The sequence below is a fragment of the Capricornis sumatraensis genome, chromosome 10, assembly GCF_032405125.1.
Source record: "Capricornis sumatraensis isolate serow.1 chromosome 10, serow.2, whole genome shotgun sequence".
NCBI lineage: Eukaryota > Metazoa > Chordata > Mammalia > Artiodactyla > Bovidae > Capricornis > Capricornis sumatraensis.
In genome coordinates this window covers 97,549,387-97,573,561 of record NC_091078.1, presented here as the reverse complement: position 1 = coordinate 97,573,561, position 24,175 = coordinate 97,549,387, and the positions used below count along the sequence as shown (strand labels likewise).

Genomic DNA, 24,175 nt, shown 5'->3' with positions numbered 1-24,175 from the left:
TTCAAGTAAACTCGCTTCTAAGTATAGCTTTCTTAATCTCAGATAAAACTATCCATAATGTCACAGTGCCTGTCTACCATTAGATTCAATTACATGACAGGCAGTACAAAGATGAAAGGGGGCTACCCCAGTGGCTCAGAGGTATGAAGAAACCGCCTGCAATGCAGTTGCCGCAGGAGATCTGGGTTTGATCCCTGGGCTGGGAAGATACCCTGGAGAAGGGCATGGCCACCCACTCCAGTATTCTTGCCTGGAGAACCCCACAGAGCAGCCTGGTGGACTGCAGTCCCGCGTCCAACTCTAGGGTCACAGAGTCGGACACAACTGAAGTGACTTAGCACACACACACGCACAGAGATGAAGTACTGTCAATACAAATACACAAGAAACTATTCTTCTGCGGCAGTATAAAATTAACTTTTTTTGCTAATTTTTCCTTAATTTGTCATAAGAGACTTCTGTGATTTAGAGCACCACTGTCCCTGACTTCATGCTGTTCCCTCCTAACTCCCGCCCACCCGCCTACTCCTTAGTTTCAAACATGTCAGTCACGCTCCAGCCTCAAGAGTCTCTGATACTGGCTGTTTCTAGGCCTTAAAGACATTCACCCAATTGTCAGTTTGCCAAGGCCTACTCAGATGACATCAGTTGATATGCAAACCCTTCCCTTGCCTCTCTCAGTCTCACCTACCCATCCTGAAACATAATGGTATGTATACATACACAGTAATACACACGCGTACAAATACACAGCACATGGCATCCAGCATCCTTCATTAATATTTAAGGTCTACTAAGTAAGGCAAACAGTTTTATTCACCAGTGTATCCACAGTACATAACATGCCTAGAACAAAGTAGGTGTTCAATAAACATTTGCTAAATGAACAAATGAACTTAATCCACTGTCTATGCCATGAATACTGCCAGATCTAGGCAGTAGATCTAAGTAGTCTAAGGAGACTCTTGGTCTTAGCAATCACACCTTCCTCTTCACAGTTTTGCATTTGGGGCATTTTTTAAAAAAATAACCAGCTCAGATCAGTCCTTCCTCTACCAGAAAGATCTTGACAATCGGAGGCAATCCCGAAACTGTCCCATCTTTTAGCTCATGGATGACCTTTCAAGTTGGCAACTATTTAACCACATTTTAACTACCTTGAAAGTCGAGCTCACAATTCTTTCAAACTTAACTACTGACATCATTAAAACTTAAAATGTACCTTTAACTGCAGCATCTCTCCCCATATTCCTTCCCTTCCTGTAAGGTAATATATGTGGCTGTGTGGTATACTATATTGCTCTAGCAGCAGTCTTCCTGTAAGATTTTTTAGGTACTTTATGGGAATGTGTCAGGTGCCTCCAGGGCCAAAGTCTGTACTTTCTAGGGTGGGATGCAGGCTCTCTGGCCAAGGCGTGCAGAGCTCAGGTGAAATAAAAATAGGCAGTTAGGGAATATACAGAGCTTGTCTGGGAACCGACAAGATGAAAACTACTGACCCCAGTTAAGGTGAGGACGCTGAGCTGGCCCTGGGTTAGAAACTCAGAGAGTCTGCCCAACTGTGCAGCCTTCCATGCCAAACGGATGACCTGACTTTCTCAAACGGCAGAATTTCTAAATCTCATAGAAATAAACAAGGTATGTTTGCCTGAGAAAGCCATGACTGAAACAACTATGATCAGACAATTTGTGTTGCCAACATGAATTTTTACTTTATAGTCTCCACTGAATTCCCTTGGCCTCATTTACCTCATGCAGTATCTTTGTGTCAATCTCTCATCTACTCTCTCACTTCCTGAAGGTTTCTCACAGCTTCCTACAATGTCTCTTTTTCAGAAGGTACATGATTTCTATACCTAGCCAAATGAGAGCTTCAAGTCCAGAGGCTATAAAAGAAATCAAGACACAGATCCTCATGGGCCTCCACGTATTTCCTCCCCTTTAATTCGAGTAAGAATGCTGTAGCTAGGGCCCAGGCCCTCCAGCTCTCTCCAACCTGCGACACAGCCCATGTCTGTCACCTGTTCCCTTGAATGACGTGTGCCATCGGTCTGGCATGGAGCGCTGCATAGTTGGGCAGACTCTGAGTTTCTAACCCAGGGCCAGCTCAGCATCCTCACCTAAACTGGGGTCAGTAGTTTTCATCTTGTCAGTTCCTAGACAAACTCTGTATATTCCCTAACTACCTTCCTCCTGTACCAGTATTTTATGAACGGGCTGTAACAAAACTACTGAGCTCTAATTATAGCTGTATTCATAATATCTACACTAGATACTGAGTTGTTAACAGCCTTACTCTTAATTTCTCAGTAAGACTCAAAAGAACATCTGATTTTTAAGTTATTAGAAGAAATTTCATATCTGATTCTGAAAGTCTAAAAAAAGATTTTTGAAACCTATTGCTACATAAACAAAACCAAATGTTTAATTCAAAAAAGTATGTCCTGAAGCTACTGATCTGTAGGCAGAGATCAGCAGGATCGGACTGACAGCGCACTGAGAGCCGGGGCCAGAGCACTAGGCCGTGGGTTGTAACATGCAGCTCCCAGCTGACTGCTCTTCTCAATTTCAACTTTCAAGAGTCATAACAGGGGCTTGTTAAAACCCTGCATATCTCAGTCTTCGGGTGAAAAAGAGGTAAGAATGGCTCATTTCCTTACAAGTTATGAAGTAATAGATTAAAACATAGAGCTGAACTAACATGTTTGAGACCCAGCTCTGTCATTTATGAACTGTGTGATCTGTTCAAGTTCTAGAACCTTTGTCTATGAGAAGAGTTAACCAGAAATAGCCTCACGCTCTCACCTAGCATCCCTGCTGGATTCTAAAATGTTCATAAAGTAAGCAAAGGCTTATAAATATTAACAATTTAATCTATAATTCTTGATAACTGATTTTCATAAAGGGGGCATATAAATATTTATTGAACACTTACTCTGTGTTTTAGGCAGTGTGCTAAGCACATGCCATAATTCTCTCATTTAATCTTCACAACAGGCCTGGGAGGACAGGAAATCATCAGCAGGAAATAGCCAAGGCTTTGCTCGCCCACAGGATAACAGAAGAAAAAGAGAGCATGTCTTACTGTGCATGGAATGAATGGGAGCCATTTTACAGTTTGGAGGACGTTCTGGCTGTTATGACAGCGAGCCTCCAAGCGGGCCCCTATGACCCTGCTTCCTGACAGTGAGCCTCCAAGTGGGCCCTTATGACCCTGCTTCCTAACACTGAGGCCTTGCCACTGAGCCCTGCCAACGTACAGCACCCCCAGGCCAGAATCAAGGCTGGGCTGTGGGGCTGAGAGAATACAGCAGAAGCACAGGGCTGTGACTGACAAATTGAGGTTATAAAAGATACTGTGGCTTCCAGTTTGGCTGCTCTTTCCAGTCGCTGGCTCTAAGAAGGGAAGCCACTTCACGAGGAACACTATGGAGAACCCCATGCAGTAAGGGACCAGAGTCTCCTGCCCACAGCCATGTGAACAAGCCTGGAGGTGTGTCTACCAGCCCCAGCTGAGCCTTACGAAGAGGGCAGCATAATCAGAGACCCTGAGCCTGATGCGCTCAGAAAAGCTGCTCGCAGATTCCTAACCCTAAGAAATGTGTGAGGCACTGTTTTCAGCCACTGCTTTGGGGTATTTTTTACACAGCACTAACCAATACAGATAGGTTACTGACATTCAGTGCCTAGGGGTAGGGGCTGTCTTACACAATAAACTTTCCTGCCCCAAATGTTGATTTACAAAAGACAGGCTGATCACCAAAGGATCTGAGAAGAGCAACCTTGTGTGGTGAAAAAGATTCAGCAGAATGTTTACCCACGTTTTTGGTTGTACTTTTTTATTCAGACTATTCTGTAAAATGTTTTATGAGCTCAATTAGAATTTAACATTAAAAAAAGATTCAAATAAGAAAAACAGAGCAGTTAATTTGAGATAAATAACTATTAAAACTCCAGAGCACAAGGAAAATTTGGAAGGGCTAAGAACCTTCACACACTACCCCCAGATGTCTGAGAATCCGTGGAGAGAACCAAGGAGGGACTGAGGGCTCTGCCATTCCAGGGGACACAGTCTTTCACTAGGGGGTTTAAGAGTAATGCATCCACAGGCTCACCCTCTGAAGATAAAGTGTTTTTATTTTTAAAGCTGAGAAAAGAGCCCCATGACAGCTTCTTAGGGTAAGATAAACACAACCACTCATTCTTCAAAGTTCCAGCTCCCCTCTTGGAGGTTTTCTCGAGCATCCTCTCCGCATCTTCCAGGTATGTTCCCACAGGAACTGAACACACAGTACTGTCACCTGGTCTCTGTCTTCCCTGTTAAACTAAAGTCAAGTCCCCAAAGTTAAACTTTCTTTTCCACTTTCCCAGCTTCTGACACTTATGCATTCATTCGACAGACACTTACACAAGCACCCTTGATGTGCCAGTGGTGTGTGAACGGAGACACTCAAGGAAGAGTATACACTCTGGTAAGGGAGTCGCGTGCATGCACTAGCATTTACAATACAGCAAGTGCTCTGTTAGGCTGCCACAGCAGCAGAGACGGAGGACACGTCACCCACAGGTGCAGGAGGTTGGCAAGGAGCAAGAAAAACACCTTGCTGGTGGAAAAGCAGGTGCACACAGGTGGAAGAGAACACAGCCATGAAGGAAGCCTGCATCTGGCGTGCGGTGGCATGGCCAGTGCTCAGAGACGCAGAGGGGACAGGGTGGCCAGCAGCTCCTGGGACAGGAGAGGGCAGGGGATGTGAGAGATACCAACAGGGCTACGGGACTGGGGATGATAAGAGAGCACAGGGTGTGTGCAAGGTAGTTACCGAAGCAGCTTATTCCTCATGGGGCCAGAATGTAAGAGGCAGAACAAGTCTTAGGACAAAATGAAAATGGGCTACTGTGATAGTTACTGAGCTGCTGCTGCTAAGTTGCCTCAGTCGTGTCCGACTCTGTGCGACCCCATAGACGGCAGCCCACCAAGCTCCCCCGTCCCTGGGATTCTCCAGGCAAGAACACTGGAGTGGGTTGCCATTTCCTTCTCCAATGCGTGAAAGTGAAGTCGCTCAGTCGTGTCCGAGACTAGTCAACATGAATCTGCCAGAGGACTTGCCTGGACTGACCAAAAACAAAGAGTTAAACAGAGGCAAATGGATCCTTAAGATTCAAACTATTCTGGAATGGTTTAAGGTTGTCTCATTTACAGAATCAGCATATGGCATGCTCACAAAGAAGTCAAAACAACCCAAAAAATTCCTAACTACTAAATCCTCAAACTTAGCCATTATTTAGAAAAAACATCAATTCCTTTCCTGGTCAACTCATCCAAAAAAACTTCTCCAGAGAACTTCATCTCTGTTTCTCAAAAAAAAAAAAAAAAAAAAAAAGTTCCTTCAGATAATCAAATGTTCCCTTGCTTCTATGCTTCTTGCTTCTTGCGGCTTCTCTTCTTATTCTTGGCCTTTGCTGTGATTCTCTCGGTCCTGTTTGGGGCATATCAGAAATGTACACCCCCACAAAATGCTGCTTCTCACTACTCCTCTAGACCCGGCTCTCCATAGAAGAGAGGGAACATAACACACAGGTAATACAGTGAGTATAAGATCCGACTACTGAAGAAGGGAGAATCTGATACTGTCAAGTATCTGCAAAGCCAAGAAGTGTAAGAAGCTGAGGTTTAGATAATTATTTTCAGACTTCCTTTAATTTACCATCACTGACTGATAATCCTTTCGAAAGAGCAAAGCAAATACAGAAAAAGTTAAATGATAGCGATAGAGACCAACAAATTAGGTTACCATATTTTCTTTCGTTTGTGTTTTATGAAAAGTGATCCAAGTTAACTGTCAAAAAACCACTATAAAATTCCCATTACTTACAGCTTCTTTCTCTCTGTCCATGATAGTTTCTAGTTCTTCAAAATGTCTAAGTTTAATCTCCAGTTTCTTCATTTGTGTCTCAACCAGAAGAGCTACCAGAGACTTGATCTTTCTCTCTTCCACGGCAGCCAGGTGCTAAGGGCAAGAAATCATTTGAAGTATTCCGGTAAACATTTGCTTAGAAAACAGTAAGACAATGCTGAAATTGCTACTGAAAGTGGGAATTATGTAATTGAGAATGGTGCCCTAGATGCCCTCTTTGTAAGTTTCTAGCATTTATTTCAATTTAACAACTTATCCATGCCTCAATTTCTAGTACTTAACAGATATAAATCAACTCTTTTTAAGGATTAAAAGGCAACTTCTACCATGAAAATCTACTCTCTTCAAAGAGCCCACCAGGAAAGGGAGAATGAATCAGGGCCTCGATGGGCAAACAGAAGGACACAATGGCCCGCAGGGCACTTCCCTATCTGCTGCCGAGCCTGCCTCCAACCCTCACTCTAACTCTGCCCTTCCCTTCTCAGGAACTGTCCAGGGGGCAGGCAAGCAGTGGTCTCCGTCAGCGCCCAAGACGCAGATGCACAGCCCCTAGTGAGGGTCTACTGGGAACAGGGAGGAAAGGAGGTGAACAATACTTCACCCCTAGTTTGAAGATAAACAGGAAGACATTCTGGAAGAATGTATCACTCACTCCCTGCAACAGGACTAATGGGTCCTATTCTCATTTTCTGTCAACTCAGCAGCACCCAGAGGAAAATGCCACATCAGTCAGAGAAGATGAGGATCCCCCAGAGAGGACGAGGATCCCATACTTGGCCAATGTCCCGACTATGTGCAAAGGATCAGTCCCACCTTCTCCAGATACCATCCAAGAGGTTACAGCAACACACCCCCAACACGATTTTCCACTATTTTATCAGCTGAATTTGTGTGCTTATCTTGCTTCTACACAAGGTTTTGAGAATTAACACAGGGTGGCTGTCTTACTGATCTGTATTTCTTATAAAATCTAGAAGGAGTGAACATGCACAAGGAGTTGAATATAGTTTTGGGGACCTAAAGAGAACACTGATTAAATAAGAGCCTTATATTTCATTCTTTTATAGTTGATAAACAAAAACAGTTTTATACTTTTGGAGACTTACCTGCAAGAAGATTCAGAAGTGTAGGTGAAAGATTTTATGAAAGAATCTATAGCTATTAATGGTCATGTTTCCCTCCTTAAACTATATTAAGCTGCATCAACAATACCAAAAGTTAAAATGAAGATTACATGATTCTAAGTCTGCTATCATCGACAGTGTTGTAATTCTGTACTTCTGATATAAAATTCACTGTGCAAGGAGGTGTAAAAGAAGAAGTGACTTTCTTTCTCATTTGTGTCTCTCCCTTCACAAGAGACTACTGTTACCAGTTTCTAGTTTTGTTTTGCTTTTTGAAATGGGAATGGGAATCCTAGAACTCTGCTGGCTTTGGCAGAAAATGTTCTACTTTTACTGGAGTGGGTAGCCTTTCCCTTCTCCATGGGATCTTCCCAACCCAGGGATCGAACCCAGGTCTCCTGCACTGCAGGCAGATTCTTTACCAACTAAGCTGCAAGGGAAGCCGGGGAACTTAGGGATATCCCCACTCATTAGCAAATAAATACAGCAAAATACTTCCTCTCAAAATTGAAGATCACAAGTTATTAAACATAAAGGGATTATTACCATGTAAGCAAATAAACATTAAAAAAAAGATTCACAACAATGAACTTTGGAGATTTAAGAACAAAAGACTGAAAATTCTAAAAAATTTCAGACAGACCAAAAAGAAAAAAACGTTACAAACAAAAATTCAGACTATGTTAGACTTCTCAAAAGGAAAACTAGATTTTTGAAAACAAAGATAAAAATGCCTTCCAAATTTTGATAGATAATAAACTTCAGTCTAGAATTTCAAGTACAACTTAATTGGGTACAAAATAAAGACAAATTTCCAAAATCAAGGACTCAAAATCCTATACATGCTATTCAAGAATGTATTCTGGTTAACTTCATGTAAAATGAGAAAAAGATACAATTTTCCTATCTCGAGAGAGAATTTCAGGCATAAGGGAGCAAGTTATGAAGTATTTCTGAGGGATAAGAAAAAAAATCTTCCCGATGTCCTAAAACTAACACCCAGTTGCCATGAAGACAAATCTCCTTTTTAAAGTAGGTGGGTATGGCATGGCAGTAGAAAAGAAACCTGAAGTAAATGTCTGCTGCTGCTACTGCTAAGTCGTTTCAGTCATGGCCGACTCTTAGTGACCCCGTGGACTGCAGCCCACCAGGCTCCTCCGTCCATGGGATTCTCCAGGCAAGAGTACTGGAGTGGGATGCCATTGCCTTCTCCAAAGTAAATGTCTATGTGGGCTTAAAAAAAAAAGTGATTTCTGCTATCTTATGAGAACTGAATCCTACTGCTACTGATAAAGGAGGACATACTCTATTTTCTGGAGTTTCTAAGTTTATCCAGCAGTAGTTCTGGATGGTTTCTTCCAGCTAAACCCAGATGGAAGGCATGGACGGCACTAGGCCAACAGTGCTTTCTCACACCCACACACCACTCTTCAGGTGAGTTAGTCCACAGCTTGTCAGTAGGTGGGATGAAAAAGCCTATCTCTCCACCCAAAAGCCCCTCATCTGGCAAGGACGAGGAGAGCCAGAAAGCATAACCACTCTATATGTTTCGGAGCTAGTTCTAGAACCTCTAATTACCACTCCATGTCAGAGTGTGGCAAACTATTAAAATGTATCAAGGAAAACTCTTAATAACAAAGCTGTTTATAGACTCAGAAGAACAAAAACAAGAATAACAGAAAACTTGGATAGGCTAGTTAAGTTGTACTAATTACAGTAATTTAAGCAAATTCCTTACTCCTTAATTACAACGTAGCACAAAAATGATTATGTGTGCTGTGAAAGTAGCATGGAACAATTCATGAACCAAGTCATGTAGTGTGAACATCTGTAACACTTTCACAAGTTAGTGGAAGACACAGGTATTCCAAGAATGAAGACCCAAGTTCCAAGTCTATTAGAAATAAAGAGTGAATGATTGATGAGGGAGTGGAAATTCAGTGACCTGGACAGAAAATGTTCTTTGGACACTCTTCTAAACATTGTACGGACTATCCAAGGGCCACGGTAATTGACCCATAGAGCAGTTCCTCTGTAATGAAGGAATCAAACAACAGTGGCAAGGTGGTCAGTGGTACAAACGTTTGTGTCCAAAGCACAAAAAGACCTTTGAGGCTTTTTACGGTCATCTACCACTTTAATTCCTTCTTTGGCAACTTACAATGAAGCACACATAGTAGTACAGAGAGGAGAAATAATGGGAAGAGACAGTGAGACTTCAGGACAGACGGGAGAGAAATGACCCTTGAGAACTGAGAAGGGTCCTGATCAGGGAAGATCCCCAAACTCCCTAAGGCGTTAAGAGCCTGAAGAGACAGAGAGGTTATTTAAGAAAGTACCATGCTTATATCGGTATTTTTAAAGGTTTTTCTGCATATGATTTCTTCCATAAGAAGTAACTTGTTAGGAGGCATGCAGCATCTACTTCTGAAGGGAAGCAGTCACTGGAAGGGATATGAAGAGGCTAATGCTAAGCAGGTAAGGTTATATATACAGCTTGACACGGCTGCTGTTTATGAGCCTATAGTGGGTTCAGCCTGTGAAAAAATGTACTAGTTGTAGACACACGTATCTACTTATTTGTGTCTAAGTTATACTTCAATGCAAAGGTGACCTGAGTGAAGACTGGGTGGACAGCTGTGTCTTTCAATTCAAAGGCATAAAGGAGGGAAGCCCTCCTGGCTTGGCTGCTTTTTAGAGAAAACATGCCCAATTGATGACAACATGAACAGAAATAACTTGGACAGCTTAGAAACAACGAAGATAGCCAGGAATCCAACCTCGCAGAAGACAGACTCAAAAACTGCTTCCAATGAAGGAAGAAAAAAACCAAACAAATATGAAACAACAGTCAAAGTATTCACTAAAACAAGAGTACCTCTCACAAATTCCTAGACATCGGGGGTGGCAGACAAGAGAGAATACCTAAAATTATACTTAAGAACCATGAAGATCAGGACACATCTTTAGAAGAGACTGCCTAGTATGAATATGCAAGACCTCAATCTATTGTGGAGTAACATTCAGCTGGGGTATCTGACTGAACAATTCTGTGACCGGTGAGCAACCCTCCCCAACACCGTCTGCACCTATATCAAATGGGCAGGCACTCCAAACAGTGGTTTGAACTGGGTCATCAATGGATCTGTGTGGCATGTGATAAAGTCATGCCACACAGATTAAACACTTGGAGAAACAGTTTACAACAGCTAAATAGTCTGGGGTAATTAAACACCATGAAAAACATCTTTACCAATGGATCAAGAACAGGTCCAGATAAAATAATTAGCCATGTCCCACTAACCACTGCTTAAAATGTGGTGACCTATAATGAAAGGAGACTACTTTTGAGGGTAAAATAGAAAAGGGGTGAATAGATTTTTTAAACTTGACATATTCATGCCTGGAATGCTTTAAAGTGCTAACTTAACACAAAGCAGGGAAAATAACATTCTCTTTTCTTCTTAAATATGCTGGGAAGCCAATACCATGTTATAAATAGAGAAAACCACCCCCAGAAAAGCTGGCAAATTCAAGAAGAAAAAGAGCTATTTTAGGTTCCTTCTTGTTCCTTCCAGTCTGTAAAAGCAGGGTGATGTATTTATACAAGGAAACAGATTTTTGTCTTAAAAATTACAAATATTTCAATCTGGTAGAAATTATTGGAACTACAGTCCAAGACAAGTTCTGCAGGCACATTTGAAAGACTTTAAATTCTGCCTTCAATCACTGCAGTCTTCAGAAGACTGAATGAATGACACAATGAATGACTCGAAAGCAGCCACCATTTAGGCCCAGGTCTGCTATTTCCACCATCCTCCTGCCCATGGAATTCTTAACCTAGAAATGTCATTCAAACAGTCATCTATGAGGTGCAAGGCTCTCTATACTAAATATTCCCAGTAACGTCAAAACAATACAGCCATTCATGGATTAAGAGAGCACTAGGAAAAGAGCTGTCAGGGGCAAACCTTGGCTTTCGTTGCAGCTGAGGCAAGAGCAGCTGCTGCGGCTGTGGCTACGTTTCCTTCAGAAATTTCATGTTCTACTTTCTTCTTCCCAACATCACTTTCTCTTTCTTTACAAGAATCAGTGAGTTCCTTGTTCTCTTCAGCCTCCTTTTCTTCTGGGGGGGAAAAATCAGGAAGCTTTATTACCAGTGTGCCCAGTCTGAATAAGCCATCTTACTTCTCACCTCTGCCACATGACGAACTAGGACTGATATTACAAAGAGATCCCAGTGCCTTTCCCTTCTTAAGGTTTCTGTTGATCCACTCCGTGCATGTTAGTCGGCTTCTGCTTGAGATGGATTTTCTAAACAGGACACTCTGTCTTCTCTGAGCTCTCTATGTAGTTTCCCTTGGATATAAAGGAACATGCAGGGGAGCTAAGTCCTAAGACCAAAATGTTTGTTCATCAGTCAATGAGATGCTCTGGGAAATCCTAGGGTCTGGAGCAAATCAGAAGCCAAGAACAGGCACCTCTGGAAGCCTTTCAAGTCAGGCAGGATGGGACACGCCAGCAACAAACTGGAAAGAAAATGCACTGAAGTACTGACTTCAGTCACAGCCAAACAACTTGCTTGTCTCTGTATCGCTGAAAACAATGTAGTCACCATCATGGTGATGGTGCCTCAGTGCAAAATAAAACTCAAATTCATATTTATTGTTAAGAAACATGTAGCAAACGAAGGACTATTTCTACACAATTTAACTGCTCACATTTCTCCAGTGCTTTTAGTGTTTTACATAATAAAGTCCAAAGAGTTTCCTCAAATTACCTGATTTGGTATCCTCGCTAACTTCACTATCCTGTTCCTTTTCACTGTTTTTTTCATTTTCTCCATCTTGTGCTTTATCACCTTCATCCGTTTCATTTTCCCCCTTGTTTTCTGCCTGAAAGGGGTACAAAAGAAAAAACAGAGACTTGACTTGAGAAAAAGAAAATAAAAGGTCCTTTTACAAGTGATGTTATCTTAGAATAACAAAAGTTTCCACTATTTTTGGCAACAGGTGGACTAGGTTCAGAAAAGTCTTGCCAAGAATAGCTGGAAAAAAGTCAATAAATTCAATAAATACCTCTCACTATCCACAACTCCTGAATGCTCATGAGACTTCATGTTTCTTAAGTACAGTCCCACCCACTCTGCCATAATGCTGGAGACACAGTGTCCAGAAGAGTGTCAGTGTGACTTATTTACTGGTTAAACAAACAAACACATGGTTAGTCGTCTGGATGCTCAGTTGCTTAGTTGTGTCTGACTCTCTGCAACCCCGTGGACTGCATGCAGCTCGCCAGGTTCCTCTGTTCTTGGGGACTCTCCAGGCAAGAATACTAGAGTGGGTAGCCTTTCCCTTCTCTAGGGGATCTTCCCAACCCAGGGATCGAACCCAGGTCTCCTGCATTGCAGGCGGACTTTTTACCATCTGAGCCACCAGGGAAAGTACTAAAAGTATTTAAAATGCACAGTACAAGAAGGTCCTACTGTACAGCAGAGAATCATATTCAGTATGCTATAATAAACCATACTGGAAAATAATATTAAAAATGTATATATATGTATAATAATCATTTTGCTGTACAGCAGAAATTAACACAATACTGTAAATCAACTATACTTCAATATATAAAATGAATAAAAATACATACAATGTACAGTATCAACCAAGAAGCAAAATGAAATGCTGCCAAAATTAAAAGTTGACAAAGCTCTTCAACACAGGCATTTACAATGGCTCTTAGAAGAGGCACAGCAGAGCAATCAGTGATCATTTTCTGGAGAATGAAAGCTTCACCTGCTCTATGGTCAGGAGCTGGCATCATTTATCAATTTTGAAATCCTTGGACAAATTATATAACATCATCTATAAAATGAAGAGACTATCATTGACTTGAGGCTGTTTTAGCAACTTGATAAATTCATAAATGTAAAGTATAACGCACAGAATTTGAGACGCTGTAAGAACAATCATTAATTTTACTATGATTCCCTTCCTCTCCTTATCTATATACAATGATAAAGCACAAAATGTAAATAAGACCTTAAATCCTTGCTTCATTTAAACAGTGACTGACTGATTATTCTGTATCCTGATCTTGAAGAGGCTTGACAATTCTGTTCTGCTTGGCTTACCTCACATTTACAGCCTTTATGAGACAGGGGTCAGGACACAAACATCCTGGGCACCTGGATGCCTTCTGCACACTGGTTGCAGTGTCTCTCCCTCCACTGCCACTTGGAATATCTGATTCCCCATTCTTCATTTCAAGCGTTATACCTTTATGTGCTCTTTAAAACATACTTCAAATGTCACCTTCTTGTTAAGTTTTCCAATTTTTTTTCTGCTGACAGCTAAGTCTCCCAGAAAATTCCTCAATACTCTCTAATTCTCTTCCGGCATAAGTACAGAACCCAAACCCTACAAAATTCAATAGTTTTAAGTTTTCAATAGTCTCTTGTATTCACATTCCCCAACTCTGTCTGAAAGAATTACAGAAGCAGAAGCTGGAAGAGCGGATAGATAAATCCTCACTAAAGTGAAAGTGAAAGTCACTCAGTCATGTCCAACTCTTTGTGATCTCACGGACTATACAGTCCATGGAATTCTCCAGGCTAGAATACTGGAGTGGGTAGCCGTTCTCTTCTCCAGGGGATCATCTCAACCCAGGGATCGAACCCAGGTCTCTCGCGTTGCAGGTGGATTCTTTACCAGCTGACCTACCGGGAACCTGAAGAGTGGATAAATCCTCACTAAATAAAACAAATGAAAAATGTCCTGTATTATGTCTTATGAGAACTGCACCTTAAACCAGGAAAGTGAAAATGGCTGACAGAATCACTTATAGTCCCGAGAGGGACTCAAAAGATTAAAATAAACCCAAACTGCTTTGTGTGAAAGACTGTGCTCTCTATGGCTTTTCTGTCATGGGAGAATTCAAACAGACTGACATTTTACCTTTTCAGGCTGCTGAGCATCAGTATCTGTTTCCATTTTTTCCTCTTCAGCTCCTTCTACAAAGGAATAAGAACAAATAGTACAATGTGGGGAAAAAGTAAAAACTATTATAAAATTCTGAGAGTATCTGAAATACAACTATACATAGTATAATGGACAGATCTCACAACCAGAAGGTTGACATAAAACCACACATACTTTATGATTCTAGTAATTTAAAACTCAAAAGCAGGTGAAAGTAATCTGTGGTGTTAGAAATCAGGACAGTGGTTCAGCAGGAAAAGGGTGGGTTCAAGGGTGGCTTGGGGTGCTGGTAATAATCAGTTTTCTTGATCTTGGGGCTGCTTACACGAGTGCGTTTAATGGGCGAAAATGAACTGAACTGCCCACTGTGGGTCTCCATTTTTCTGTACACATAAAAATTAAAAGTTCAAAAACACTTTTTAAGTTAAAGTTGTCTTTGTTACCACAATGCAATGAAATCAGAAGCTTAAAATACACCCTTCTCTGTGTTTGGAAATGTAATTTTGAGATGCAGTAAAAATACCACTTATGGGAAAAGGTAAAATATGCCTTTTATTCTTAGATTAGAAAAGAAATAATGGTCAAAGTCTATAAGCTGTACATTCTTTATAGAAAAGAAAGAAAGAAAAACAGAATAGGGGAGGTAGGCAGAAAATAACAAGGGCAAAAAAATTTAAAGATATAACAAACAAACAAAAATACAACAGTTTAAAAATATAAAATAGAATCAAGGTATCTCTTCTGGGACAGATCAAGAAAAGAGAGGGAAGGCAGAAATTAATATTAAAAATGGAAGAAAGGCCATAACTATTGATAAAAAAGCAAAGGTCAAAATGGAAGTGGTAGCAACCTAACTGAAGAGGTGAAAATATTTACAAATAATATTGACTGATGAAGGGTTAATATTCAAAATATATAAACAGCTCATACAATTAAATATTTTAAAAAACACAAATAATTCAATGAGAAAATGAGCATTAGACTTGCATAAACACTTTTCCAAAGAAAACAAACAGAGAGCCAACAGACACAAGAAAAGAGGCTCAAAGTTGCATATCTTCAGAGAAATGAGAGTAAAAATCCTAATGAGGTATCATCTCACACATGTCAAAATGGCTCTCATCAAAAAGATTACAACTAACACACACTGGCGAGGATGTGGAGAAGAGAGAATCCTAGTACACAGTCAGTGGGGATGTAAATCAGTGCAGTAGGGAGGTTCCTCAAAAACAACAACAAAAACCCACTATATGATCTAGCAATTCCACTCCTGAGTAAATATTTAAGGAAGTGAAAACACTAATTCAAAAAGATACTAGCACTCCAATGTTTGGAGCAACCTTATTTAGAGTGGCCAAGATATGGATACAATCTAAGTATCCAACAAAAGATGAATGGATAAAGAAGATGTGGAACACACACACGGAACACACACACACACACACACACAATTATTTCTTAGCCATAAAAAGAGCAAAATTTCACACTGTGCAGCAACATGGATGGACCTGGAGGGCATTACATTTAGTGAAATAAACCAGGCAGAGAAAGACAAATATTCTGTGTTATCACTGATATGAGAAATATAAAAAATAAAACAGAAACAGACTCACAGAATAAATTAGTGGTTACCAGTGAGGAGAGGAAAGGAAAGAATGTCAAGATGGGGAAGGGGGTTAAGAGCACAAACTACCATATATATAAAATAAATAAGCAACAAGCAGCACTATATACAATAGCTAGAACATGGAAGGAACCCAGATGTCCAACAACAGATGAATGGATTAGGAAGCTCTGGTGCATATATACAGTGGAATACTACTCAGCCATAAAAAGGAATACATTTGAGTCACCTAGTTCTAGTAAGGTGGATGAACCTAGACCCTTTTATACAGAATGAAGTCAGTCAGAAAAAGAATATAACTATTGTATACTGACACATATATATGGGATCTATAAAGATGGTACTAACAAATTTATTTGCAGGGCAGCAATGGAGAAACAGACACAGAGAAGAGACCTATGGACGCGGTGGAAGGGGAGAAGGGAGAGGGTGAGATTGGACGGACAGAGTAATAAAGAAATTTATAACACTGTATGTAAAATAGACAGCCAACGGCAATTTGCTGTATGACTCAGGGAACTCAAACGGGCTCTGCGACAATCTAGAAGGCTGGAATGGGGAAAGAGATGGAACAGAGGTTGGGAAGGAGAGGACATGGCTGTACCTATGACTGAGTCTTGTTGATGTATGACAGAAAACCAGAAAATTCTGTAAAGCAAATATCATTCAATTTTAAAAATTAAGTGGCAAAAAAAGAATATATTATACAGCAGAGAACATAGCCAATATTTTATAATAATTGTAAAGTATTATAAGCTATAAAAATACTGAATCACTATGCTATCCACCTGAAACTAATATTGCAAATTGACTATACTTAAAAAAGAAGTGACAAACCACTCTAAAAAAGTTTATGCCAAATAAAACAGAAAAACTAGATCAAATTAACAAATTATGAGAAAACTGATTTTCCTAAACAGATCTGGGAAGAAGAAGAAGTATAATAACTGAAAAAGCTTAAAAACTTAAGACAAAAACACCAGAGGTCCAGATGTTTTTATTAGGGAATTCTACCAAATATTTAGGGGAAAAAAATGATTCTAATCTTCATAAATTTTTCCAGAGAATATGGAAGACAGAATATCTCCTAACTCATTCTATAAGGCCAGTAATAACCTTGATTCACAAATTGAATACAGACAACAGATAAGGAATATTATACAGGCCCCTAGGCTAAATCTCATTCATAGTCACAAATGAGAAACTCCAAAGCAAAATACCAGAAAACAGTAGTGTATTTAAAAAGGTAATATTATGAAAAAATAATGACAATAACAGAAGAGTGATTTAACATTAATATTTCTATCAACTTCTTTGCTCATATGCATAAAAGTATCTGATAAAAGTCAGTATCTTTTATGACAAGGGTTAAAAATAAAAGGAAAGTTCCTGAGCCCCCCAGAAACAGTCAGCAATAATCCTATAATATATGTCATTCTTCAAGAAGAGATGCCTATAGTATTCCATTTATTATCAAGAGCAAGACATGAATACCAGTACACTACTTTCCTCTGATATTGCCATAGAGGTCACAGCCTAGGTAGTCAATAAAGAAAAAGAAATAAAAAAGGGGTAGAAAGGAAAGAAGAAGATAATTATGATCTGCAGAAAATAAAACGATGTACCTAGAAGAATCTGCAGGAAAGTTACCAGAAATAAAGACAGCACTGCAAAACAGTTAGCTATAGAATTAACATACAAAATCAACTGCATTTCAATATGGTAACAAAAAAAAATCAATTCTAGATAAAGACACATTAAAAAAAACCCTGAATGATCTCTTAATCACAACATAAAATGTGCCCATAAAATAGAAGAAAAAACTATTAAAATGAAAATAAAGGACTTCTTTACATTGAGATACCAAAAAGAACAAGTAACTAACACATGCCTCACAGTAACTAGATTAGTTCCTCAGATTTATAAAGAAAAAGGCAAACACTATGGAAAAGTGAGTATAAGACAAGAACAGTTATTCCACAGAATGACATATGACTGATAAATTTAAGATGCTGCAGTCATCAGAGAAATTTAATTTAAAACCATAACGGAACATCATTTACACCTGCTGCATCAGCAGACTCGAGTACTAGGAAGGTAATGGATCAAGTGTTACTGGTCAACTTTAGGGAGAAACTAGGGACTTCCTAAAACAGTGCTACTCACAGAAGCAGTTCACAACAAAATAACTTAAGCAAGAATGTTCAAGGTTCACTGTTCAAAAATGTTCAATTCTCTCCTTTCCTTTATTAAGAAATCTACTTTATGAAAAAATGACAACTGAATTAGTGATGCAATCACCTTAACACAGTGTGGCAACTACACTTAAAGCAATACCATATCTAAGGAAAACTTTGTATGTATGTGTACAGCTGAACACTATTCAAAAATTCACGATTCTCAGTCCTGGGAGTAGGAAAGTGAGAACATCAGGTACAAGGGAAATAACAACTACAGGTAATGTTCTAATTCCTAGTTCAGATGAAATATGTAACAAGAATTAAGATACATTAAAATATAATAAAATGATGTGAACAAAAAAGCAAATGCAGATGGAGCTTTTTTAAACCCTAAAACCTCAAAAGTTACTTAGAATTGAATGTGCATTAAGCCGCCTTTGCTGGATCAACTTAATTACATACTGAATAAGTACTATGTGGGAGAAATGCAGTATTTTTTTTAATGAAGGTAATCTACATTTGAAATAAATAATCACAATCTATAGGTCTGCATTCTAAAAAGAGAACATACTCTTCCTACTGTAAAGCAAGCCAAATTTGATATCAACTCTTATAATTTCAAGATGAACAATATATTAATATAATATTAATACCTATTCATAAAAGGATGGTAGAGTTAGAAACAGACTCTCTGTAAGGGGGACTATCTGAAGATGAGTGTTCAGACTTTTAAGGAGATGTTTATTAAGAGTTTAATTATGAGCTGTATACTTCTCAGGATGCTATATGGAAGAGTAATGGTTTCTATTCTATAAAACATTTTGTTACAGTGGCTATTAGAAATCTTCCTGGAAAGAGAGAGCCAGCATGTGCACACATGCGCTTTGTCTTTGGTCTGAGTTCTGGTCAGAGGTGTAAAATCTGAAGAGGTTGCAGCCGTTCACATATCCCTTAATGTCATCCTGTTGCCAATCAACTAGAAGGTAAAGAATCTTTCCCTACAAATATATGGCCTCACCCAAGTCTGCAGAGTTAATTAAAAATACTAGAATGAATAAAAGAAAATTCCCAACCTATAAGAAAGCACTTGACATAAACTAGTGAGCCACAAACCAAAGACAGAAAGAGGAAGAAAAAAAACTCCTCTGACCAGATACTTAATGCTGCATCAGCCAAGGGAAGATATCGACATCACAGTTTACAACTAGTTCTTAGCAGCAGATCAGGGGTTGGTAAACTTTTTCTGTAAAGGGTCAGACAGTAACTGTTTTCAGGTTTGCAGGCCCTACAGTCTTAGTGGCATCTACTCAACTCTGCTATAGCAGCAGAAATCGGCTACAAAAGCAGCTTGGAAATGAATGGGCGTGGCTGTGTTCTAATACAACTTCATGAACACTGAAATTTAAACATCATATAATTTCTATGTATCACAAAATATTATTCTTTCGGTTTCATCCAAACATTTAAAAACGTAAAAACCATTCTCATATATTGTGGGCTAAATAAACATAGGTGGCAACCTGCATGTGGCCCAAGACCCAAGATTTCCAAGACCCTGCTCTAGAAAAATAGGATAAGCTCTGGATACACACTAATTAGGCTCGAATCCTGTCCCGACAATTTACCAGCTCAAGTAACACCAAGCAAGCTACTTAGCCGACAGTGGCTTAAGTTTGCAAATACACAAAAGAAGAGTATTATTTCCTTCACAGGGATGGACCTAAGGATTTAATTAGTTCATGTAAAATGCTAATAACTGTCTGGCTCATAGTAAGTGTTCAATGGCAATTAGTAAAATCAGAAAGCTCAGTTGGCTGCACGTGAGCCTTTCAGTGGCCTCTGGTGCTGCTTCAGTGACAACAAAGGACTCTCAATCTTCCCTGGCTGCCAAAGATCTTTCGCAATCTGGTGTGTCATCTGTGACTTCCCCCTCACCATGTGATCTTTTCTGTAAAGGACCAGATCAGTTTATAAAATGACCTGCCTGGCTCCCACTCTATTATGTTACTAACGACTCAAGAGATATCTGATCAATCCAGCTGACAAGGGGTCAGCAAACGATGGCTGTTTTTGTCAATAAAATTTTATCAGAACACAGCCGTGCTCATTTGTTAAGATTGCCGGGAGAAATATCAATAACCTCAGATATGGAGATGACACCACCCTTATGGCAGAAAGTGAAGAGGAGCTAAAAAGCCTCTTGATGAAAGTTAAAGTGGAGAGTGAAAAAGTTGGCTTAAAGCTCAACATTCAGAAAACGAAGATCATGGCATCCGGTCCCATCACTTCATGGCAAATAGATGGGGAAAACAGTGTCAGACTTTATTTTTTGGGGCTCCAAAATCACTGCAGATGGTGACTGCAGCCAAGAACTTAAAAGACGCTTACTCCTTGGAAGAAAAGTTATGACCAACCTAGATAGTATATTCAAAAGCAGAGACCTTACTTTGCCAACAAAGGTCCGTCTAGTCAAGGCTATGGTTTTTCCTGTGGTCATGTATGGATGTGAGAGTTGGACTGTGAACAAAGCTGAGTGTGGAAGAATTGATGCTTTTGAACTGTGGTGTTGGAGAAGACTCTTGACAGTCCCTTGGACTGCAAGGAGATCCAACCAGTCCATCCTAAAGGAGATCAGTCCTGGGATTTCTTTGGAAGGAATGATGCTGAAGCTGAAACTCCAATACTTTGGCCACCTCATGCAAAGAGTTGACTCATGCAAAGAGTTGACTCATTGGAAAAGACTGTGATGCTGGGAGGTACTGGGTGCAGGAGGAGAAGGGGATGACAGAGGATGAGATGGATGGATGGCATCACCGACTCGGTGGACGTGAGTCTGAGTGAACTCCGGGAATTAGTGATGGACAGGGAAGCCTGGCGTGCTGCAATTCATGGGGTCGCAAAGAGTTGGACATGAATGAGCGACTGAACTGAACTGATGGCTGCTTCTGCACCACAAACGCAGAACTGAGTAGTTGCAACAGAGACTGTCATCAAAGGCAGTAAAAGTAAAGGTCCTGTAAAGGACCATTCAGTCCTTTACAGGAAGAGCTTACAAACTTCTGTGATAGAAAATTCATCCTAATACAACAGCCCTGCTTATGAACAAAGATAGTCTTGGAGACACTGCCAGACTCTCAAGGTCTCAACTTGAATGTTGGGAATTGAGGGGCACTGGTGGTGAGACATGAGAATGGCTTCATCGGATCCCTGCCTTGAGATTTTCATGCCCTTGTATAAATCCCTTCCAAGTGTGAGCAGCATCTGTGATTTACTTCTAGCCACAACAGAACATAGCCAGAGTGACAGAATGTTAAATGATACGAGACCCTATGTTGTTAGCAGACTCGCTCTGGAGACTCCTTGTTGGACTGATGAAGTATGCTGCCATGCAGGGGAAGCCTCAATGGCAAAGAGTCCTCAGTGGCCCTAGGAGCCGAGGGACGCTTCCGGCTGACAGCCAGCAAGAAACCAAGGCTTTCAGGTCTACAACCGTAAGTAAATTAATTCTGAGAACAAGAGTGAGCCTGGGGATGGATTCAACAGTCAAGCCTCCAGAGGAGAATGTAGCTCCACCATCAACTTGATTGATTGTTGCTTTCTGAGATCCTCAGCAGAGGACAAGTTAGGCTATGCATAGACTTTGACTTCTGACTCACAGCAACTAGGAGATAAAAAATGTACTGTGTTTTAAGCCACTAATTTTGTGGTAATTTGTTTTGCACCAATAGATAACTACTGTACCTCCACCGAGCTTCCCTGGTGGTTCAGACAGTAAAGAATCTGCCTACAATGCAGGAGACCCAGGATCAATCAGTTGGGAAGATCCCCTGGAGGAGGAAATGGCAACCCACTCCAGTATTCTTGCCTGGAGAATCCCATGGACAGAGGAGCCTGAAAGGCTACAGTCCACAGGGTCACAAAGAGTCGGACAAGACTAAGTGACTAACATACACATACCTCCTTAACTTCTGAATGAACCTCAACCAAGGGTGAGAAGCAAATTAGCCAGCATCCGTAAGAACATCTTCAGAGAAATGGTCTCATCCACTAGTTCAGGACAATTTCATGCCCAGTCACCACCCCTTTCTCCCAGCTTCCACAAGGTGTACTTTATGGTCTAGTAATAATATGCTTGAAAGTGAAAGTGTTAGTCCCTTAGTTGTGTCCAACTTTCTGCAACCCCATGGACTGTAGCCCACCAGGCTCCTCTGTCCATGGGATTTTCCAAGCAAGAATACTGGAGTGGGCAGCCATTTTCTCTTCCAGGGGATCGTCCAGACCCAGGGATAGAACTTGGGTCTCTTGCACTGCAGGCAAATTCTTTACCATCTGAGTCACCAGGGCATGCATGCTCAGTCGCTGCAGTCATGGCTGACTCTTTGCAACTCCATGGACTATACTCTGTCCACGGTACTCTCCAGGCAAGAATACTGGAGTGAGTTGCCATGCCCTCCTCCAGGGGATCTTCCTGACCCAGGGATCGAACCCAGGTTTCCTGAATTGCAGGCTGATTGCTGAGCCACCAGGGAAGCCCATAAACAATATGCTTAGCAAAACCAAAATGAGAGATAAAGAAACCATTTCCTAAAGTCTTGAGGGAACTGGAAAAGTTAGCTTTGAGGAAAGAATTAAATGCTTGCAAAATACCTGCCTTTAATAAAGTATGTTATAAATAAGTCATGATTCTCCTTGGAAAAGAATGACGTTTATTTGTTGAGAACATTCTTAAACATCATCTGTAAACTGTCAACAGTCACTTTCTAGAATAGATAGAACAATGTTACTTCTACAGAGACTCTGGCCTTCCTCTCTACAAGGTAAAGTCTACGAGGTAAAAGCCTTTCAAAACCAGTCGCACACCTCCACAGATGCACTTGACCAGGAACTCTGCTCCCCACAGATTTCTTGTATTATTTTCAAAATATGCCACCTATGTTCACTCCTTCCTTTTTCATTATTGGTTACAAGGTCATTTCCTTTGTGAAGCCTTCCCTAACTGAATGAAGTATAAGTAACTGTGCTTCCTCCACATGGGCCTCTACTTATAACTGTTTTTCTTTTTATAATAATGGCCCCTCTCCCACCATGAATATTCTTCACGTACAAGATGATTATTTAATTCAGTGACTGAGTCACAACATGTGGTCCAGGTACCCTAGGAGTTCCCAAGGTCAAAACTATTTACATAGCAACACAAAGATGTTACTTCCCTTTTCACTCTCATCTAAGTGTGGAATCTGACTTTCCAGATGCTACATGATGAAGGTAGTTACAGAAATGTGCACCTATGTAACATTTTGTTTTAGAAACTTTCCCAGTTTCAATCTTTAATACAGTAAAAAATATCAACAATACAATCCAGATAAATGGAAGCATGGAGTTCCTTGATATTTTTAAATAGTTAAAAAAGTCCTGAGACCAAAAAATTTTAGAAATGTGATTCCAATAAGTTTTGTCTTCCCAGGGAAGGGAAAAATGAGGCCCATGGTAAGAACTCACAATAGGAACATTTCTGGGAGAATAATCAGGTCATTCCCTGTATTAAAGTCCAAACATTCCATAAAGCTGGCAATACCGTCCAAGCAAGCTCATGAGCCTGTATCATTCTCTATAACCTCACTCCAGCTTCTGTACGCTGTTCTCTTTCTACATCCTTCTTTGAATTTTATATTATGGCCAACATGGTTTACTTCTCACCTTTTAAACAACCTTCCATTTCTACCTCTGGGCCTTTGTTCATGTTGTTCTACAGCACAGAAAATTGTATTTGCTCCAAGCTGGCTCAGTGACATTCTAAACCACTTTTTCAATACTCAGCTCAAATTCTACTTTCTTTGTGAAGTCTTCCTTAGTCTAAAATTACACAACCCATTGTGTTCCTTCTTATATCACTTCCTTTGTAGTCCTCCTTGAACAATACTATTTCATTTTATCTCAAATTCTCCAATAATGAATTATTTTTCTATGTTTATGTAACTCATCATAAAATACAGCCCCAATTATTAGTATTACCTGTCTTACATAACTGCCTCATATCAAGAGAGCTGTATCAACTAAGCATAATATGGGATTTGATTTTTACAAATCACCTAAAGGCAGACAATAATATACATGAAGCCAATTTCTTCCTAAAAATTCTTGTCCTATCATCTACTGAATGAGTCATTAGATAAGTCACTGAAATCCTGGATAGTCCTTAGAGGTTAAATATCCTATTCTGAGCTGCCCAGAAGTCTGAATCTCTATTTCAATGCCTCTTGATACAGATCTGAAAGAGCCCTTAAAATATAACAGTGACAAAGAGAACAGAGAAGTCCACTCCACATGACGCAGCCTGAAGATCAGATACTGA

The 24,175-nt window shown here is 40.1% G+C and overlaps 1 protein-coding gene across 1 annotated transcript in view; it reads right to left on the bottom strand.

Annotated features, from left to right (window-relative positions):
* SMARCC1 (SWI/SNF related BAF chromatin remodeling complex subunit C1) overlaps positions 1-24,175 on the bottom strand; it is a 121,889-nt gene that overhangs the window by 24,420 nt on the left and 73,294 nt on the right. Inside the window, exons 22-25 of the mRNA XM_068982944.1 lie at positions 13,996-14,051; positions 11,820-11,934; positions 11,011-11,165; positions 5,874-6,008 (exon numbers count right to left, since the gene is read on the bottom strand). Coding sequence (XP_068839045.1) covers positions 5,874-6,008; positions 11,011-11,165; positions 11,820-11,934; positions 13,996-14,051 — 461 coding nt within the window. The remainder of the gene's footprint in view (positions 1-5,873; positions 6,009-11,010; positions 11,166-11,819; positions 11,935-13,995; positions 14,052-24,175) is intronic.